This window comes from Mya arenaria, chromosome 16 (assembly GCF_026914265.1).
Source record: "Mya arenaria isolate MELC-2E11 chromosome 16, ASM2691426v1".
Taxonomy (NCBI): Eukaryota; Metazoa; Mollusca; class Bivalvia; order Myida; family Myidae; genus Mya; species Mya arenaria.
Window position 1 is genome coordinate 41,220,587 of NC_069137.1, and position 6,126 is coordinate 41,226,712.

General features: G+C 33.9%; 1 protein-coding gene across 1 annotated transcript; it reads right to left on the reverse strand.

The window, feature by feature from the left end:
• Positions 1 to 896: 896 nt before the first annotated feature.
• On the reverse strand, positions 897 to 5,900 carry LOC128222511 (uncharacterized). The gene is made up of 3 exons (XM_052931549.1): positions 5,682 to 5,900; positions 4,901 to 5,057; positions 897 to 4,482 (listed from the first exon to the last, which is right to left on the reverse strand). The coding sequence occupies exons 2-3, from the start codon at positions 5,049 to 5,051 to the stop codon at positions 2,597 to 2,599; spliced, it is 2,037 nt and encodes a 678-aa protein (XP_052787509.1). The 5' UTR covers positions 5,052 to 5,057; positions 5,682 to 5,900; the 3' UTR covers positions 897 to 2,596.
• Between the last annotated feature and the right edge of the window lie 226 nt (positions 5,901 to 6,126).

Below are 6,126 nucleotides of genomic sequence, written 5' to 3' on the forward strand. Positions count from 1 at the left end.
GTTGATGTCATTATCGGGGTATGAACGCAATTGGGTTGGTCAATGTGTGTGGAGTCCGAACGCGTACTTTGACCAACCCAATTGCGTTCAAATCCTCGATAATGATATCAACCCCGCAATTCATTCCTTATATTTACACCACTAGTTCATTATTTCATTCAAGAATTGTTAAAAAAATACTTTATTTCATTTAAGAAAACCCTTCAGTAATCCGTTCTTACCCATTCTGTAAATACAACGACCCGACTATAACCGGAAACATTTTTTCAAATGACGTCACAATAACGCGGGAAAAGATCAACCACTTGAAATCAATTTAAAACGTAAAATTGAAACACTTCTGGTACCAATATATTTAAAATATAATAAAATAACACTTTTAAAAATGTTGATCTATATTTTACGGTTCCTGCAGACAAAATACAACCTATAACAAGATCAATAGCTTTCATGTATATTGTTATGCAATGAATTACGATCCGAACATATCCGAAGATGTTGCGTTCATCGATTAATGAACGCAATTGCCGAAAGACAGTTCATTTAAGGAATGGAAGTTGAGGTGTAAATATAACAATGCAAAATTCATAAAATTATGTAAATTCCCAACCTGTGTTGTTGATAAATAACATGATGTTCTTCTCCATTAGTATTTATGTGTTTGCGAGTATATTTATATTTAAAATTCATTAATGTCAGATATATCATCATGTTAATCGTGTTAAATGAAATAATAAAATATATTGTATACATTTATTATATATGTATGTTTGTATATAAAATACTTACTAGACTGATTCAAATGTTTTCATTTTGAAGCAATCATATACAATATAAACAATAAAACAAAAATAAAAACACTATGCTCATAATGTAAACCAATCAAATCATTATCATGTTATAATTTGCATACCTTTATATGCTGAAACATAATAAAATATAATTTAAGATGTTGTTGAGCTTAGTTAACAATCTATAATTGTTATTGATCTTGATAATTAAACTACGGGTACGATTTTACTAATATTAAGTACTTTTTTGTTTTGAATGCTTTAATATCATGCCCTCGTTGCGACGCACCTTTTCGTACATGAGTTTTTTTTGCTTATTTAGTGTGTGTGTGTGTGTGTGTGTGTGTGTGTGTGTGTGTGTTGACCTTTTATTGTACCAGCACATCTATGATATGCGCGGTTCTTTGCACACCACAGGAATACTTTTTTTGATTTTTCATTAATATTCCAAGCAAGTTTTAAAAACCTCTTTAACCCAATACATTTTCGTACATGAGTTAAATGTATAATTTAGTAAGTAGTTAAAGGTTTATCATTTAAATTGATGTTTGTAAACCCATGTGTATGTTTTATTTTGAATTGAATAAGAGTGTCACTTTAATCCAATCAATTTTCGTACATGAGCTAACTTATGTACGAAAAGATGAATTGCGAACAGTACATGATAATGGAAACTAAACAAAACAAAGTACAAGATGTTATGACACGTCGTGCATGATTATAAATAGAAAAACACTTACTGATAACAATGATAACAAACACTTAAGAAGTTCATCTGTCCTTAAAGCTGCACTATCACAGATTGAACGTTTTGAAAACATTTTCATTTTTTGTCTTGGAACGAGCCATTTTTCTGCGAAAATCCATGGAAACCAGTGATAAAAGACTGCTGACAAAAATTAGATCGTAGCTTTCTATATATAAGTTAAGAAATTCATGTTTTATGCATTTTTCTTTAACCGTTAGAAACGGTTAAAGCCATTACACATTAATTTTCGAACGAAATAGGCAAATCTGCACTCTGATCACTTGTCAGCAATCTTGTATCATTGTTTTGCAGATGATTACTCCAAAAAACTGCTTTCCAAGACAAAAACAGTTGTAAAAAAGGAAATTCTGTGAGAATATTACATTACTACACAAGTCGATATGTGTTATCATGCTCTTTTCGTCACCTTTCGTAATATGATTTTTGGATTAAATGAATAGACTTGTAAAAGTATTTAAATGTTATGTTTAACAAATCATACAAAGGAGTACACATGTACTAATACTGGTAATTGTGCGCATCCTATCTTTTGAACTCGAAATACAAAAGTTAGATTCGTTTTATATCTTCTGGAATTGATGCAATACAAGTCCTCAATCGGTCCTTGATTCACATGATACTGGTGAAACGAATCAAACAATAAAAAAATGAAGATTTAAATTTAAAAAATCAGAATATGGATGCCATAAGGAGGGTCCTTTAATATCACAAAAATACCTGTGGTTAGCTAAATATATTTCAATTATCCAAGCATATCAATGAGTAAAAGGCCAATTAAGCAACATAAAAACACAATCAAAACATACAAATTTGCAAAACTTACAACGAGTAAATCGGTTAAGCATGTACAGTATAATACAGACACTTTTGTGAAACCTATTCCTAATTAAACCTGTACCTAATTAATTTGGTACATTTTCATTATTAAAATCAACAATTACACACCGGTTTTTAGTAAGACCGATTACTTTGATCATTTTTCAAACACACTTTTCTACAAGGAAGCAGTCGGAGCGAAGCTTTCATTCGCACCATGTTAGTTGTCTAAATATTCTTCTTTTAGGATGCAAGATTCTATGAATCCATTCGTGGTCCACAATAGTCGATTTCTTCGTCCTTCCCAATATAATGCTCGCTCTACTCGATCTTGCATAGAAATGCACAGAGCTGGTTTGTAATACATCACATGAATATCGTCCCTTTTCAAGTCTATTGTATATGTCTTTCGTTCTCCTTTCCAAAAACTTGTGATGATCAAATCTATTTCTACAACATTCTTTCCTTGATCAACTTTTGATTGTTTCCTCACCAGCACACCTGTTTCTTTATAATCTACAACATCGCCTAATCTGAGCTCTTCAGCTATGTACCCTGGGTATTTATTAAAAAAAGGTTCAACTGATTTGTTCTTCTTTTCTTTGTCGTTTACCTCTTCGAAAGCGTAGTTGTCCCAACGCGCAATTGGAACCACTGCCCAATGACAAAAGTTGTCTGAACGGTTTGTTTTACTCCATCTTTTCTCACCTACCCTTTCCCTTGCACGACTTAGCCTTTTTTCACATGCATAAGAAGTTGTGTCATCTACGTCAAATTTGTGCCACGATGAGTTGACCAGATTCATTTCAAATTCTTCCTCAACAATTTGTCGCTTTGCTAACAACTTAGGAAGACCATAATGAATGCACCTGACCCTTGCTGTTTGTGCCCTTTCGTTCACATCTAAAATATCCGTGACAATTGCAACATGCTCCAATCTATAGTAACTGAAGGCCACAATGTCTGCAATTGATAACTGCGAGGGCCTTGACAGTTTAGTTTTCTCTTTTCCGAATGGATTTCTTAAGACGCGTAAAAATGTGTTTACAGACATTTTTAACGCAACTGAGAGCAGAACTGAGAGAACCACTAACGGTATGCCCACTCCACTTCCTATTGCAGGCACCGCAAAAGTGTAAATCAGAAGTTGTACAACTGATGTCGAACTAAAAACTAAAAAGCCTAACCACATTTCTTTTAATGTGATTTTCAAACACGTCAAGCATAAGTTGTTTTTCTTGTATGCCATTTTAAGGTATGCTGTTTTAGCAAGACAGTACAATAAGTAAACACCCGCAGTTGCCCCGAGTACAATCTCTGGAACAATCGCTGACGATATTGTCTTGGCGATTTCATCTGTACTCATGATGACCAGTTGTTGAACCACCTTTACCACTCGACTACCAATGCCCAGTGCACTCGTGAGAGTGTCGACCATCATTTGTAAAGCCCCTTGTACCTGAAAACATTCTTCTTCGCCGTTAACACACCAAGTTGCAAAGTGCTCACAATTTAATAATAAAAAATTGTATTTCTTAAACTTGGACATTTTAAAATCTTCCAGAATTGTCTCTGCCCGACTGACGATCAATTGGCAATCGTACCTTTGCTTTTTGTAGTGTTTTAGATAAATTTGTTTGTTTTTAAGGTCGTATGTTTTTATCCCCTTGCGAATTCTTATGCTTTTATCTTTATTCTCAAAATGTATAAGCTCCAGTTCAGCTTTTGTCCCTGAAGTGCTTTTTACGTCGCAGACAATCGCATGGTGTTGGTAAATTGTTCCGAATTTACCTGGCATTGAAATATGTTGTCCCTTTTTAAACTGCGAAACATCCAACACATTAACTGATTCAGCACAAGAGGAACAGCCCTCAATACTTCCGCTTTTTTCCACCTCCGAGCTTACGGATTCAAAGGCGTCATCTAAGAGGCTGGCTGCTTCATGATCTTTCCTTTCGTCAATATTGGAAACTCTCCATTCAGCCTCTGTTGGTTTATATTCCTTTCGTATTTCCGCGAAAATTTCCGCTATATTTTCTTCAGTTTGAACTTCGCAGAGGAGTTTTCCTGGCTGATCATTTTTTTCAGACCCCTGAGATTGGAACACTGGAAAATACAACAACAAAAGACGTCGATATCATCTCTCGAATTACATTACCTTCTGAAGTTAAGAACCATTTTATCATTAAATGCTCGTAATATCCCACTATGTGAAGACTCCCACTTCCACAACTCGTTTCGACTTTTTTCTTCTATCAGGTAAAAGTAATTTAGTTTAAAGAAATGAAAAATATTGAAGCATTATGTCATCATGGCATTACAAATTGGCATACATATCAAAGCAAAATTTAAGGATTTCTACACTCAAAATAGTTCAAGTATAAATAATCTAATTGACATGGCTGTTGAAATAAATTAGAAAAAAAAGAACTGTGTAAGTACTACAAGTACATGTTTCCAAATCATAACCGACACACAAGATTCAATTGTCATTGTACATGGAAATATATAACAAATCACTTACATTGTTCCAAATCAGCAAAAATCGTTGCATCCAAACTTTTTCCGGAGTCTGAACAAACGAAATCGTCGAAATCGGAGTCTTCCGTATCCGTATCCGTTTCTACGAAATATTCCTTTGGATGGTCGTGTGTTTGCCTATAGGCTGTAGCCATAATGTTCTGAAAATAGTCAATGTAATTGTTCGTTAACAATATAAATGAAGCAAGATTCCATTTTCAATCACAAAATACACAAAAACAGCCTGGTTGTCGGATGTTTTTTTAAAGAAATCAAACTATTTTGAAACACACGTCATAAAATAGTATTTGATTTTCCAGTACATTTAATATAATAGCAACATGGAAAAGATTAATATATATTATATCAACGAAAACCCGGACAAAATGCATACGGTTCAAGACGAAAATTCACACAGTACAACCAGTTAAACAACAATCGACTTCAACAATTAGCCGTTGGTTTTTAAACAGGTATTGTCTTTAAATTAGCGTTATTTAAAAGACTAATATGGAAAATATGATAATATAAAATGATGGTCTTTATTAGCAATGCTGAGCTCCCTTTTAAGGTACGGACAAACAAACTATAGATAACAATTAATTTCTAAACGTTTAACAGTTAACAATTTGTGTTTTGGATTAAAGTTCCATGTACTTGATATCAATTTTGTAACCCCTCCACCCGAAGACATTGTTTTTCTATAAAAATAAAGTTGTTGTATTTATAAGCAGAACATTATCAACATATAATAGTAAGAATATGTTAATAAATTGTGACTTTACCGTCAGTTGACACTGTTGTTCTCTAAGCTTTTATTAGTAAGATTCCATATTTATCCATATATATCCGCTTGTTGTATAATCCGGAAATAGGGTATATACACATATCGAACGCTTATAAAATAAAAACATCCAATGAGCAACTGTGGACTTTGTTAGTTCTTAAACCATTCGTAAAATGATATACATGTAGTCCGTTATCTGCACCATCGACATACCAGCCTTGTGTTCAGGTTATCAATGGTTTATGTAAGCGTACTTCAGCAACCTGTCTTATTTGTATCCCTGTTGCAATGTAGCGCATGCGCTATTAGCGGGGAACCAATGTATCCCTGTTGCATTGTAGCGCATACGCTATTAGCGGGGAACCTTTGTATCCCTGTTGCATCGTAGCGAATACGCTATTAGCGGGAAACCAATGTATCCCTGTTGCATCGTAGCGCATACA

Excerpts from the sequence above, each read along its gene's own strand:
- LOC128222511 (XM_052931549.1), bottom strand. The coding sequence starts at position 5,051 with ATGGCTACAGCCTATAGGCAAACACACGACCATCCAAAGGAATATTTC. Across the intron at positions 4,483-4,900 it reads TTTTGCTGATTTGGAACAAT|TGTTCCAATCTCAGGGGTCT; the intron begins GTAAGTGATTTG and ends TGTATTTTCCAG.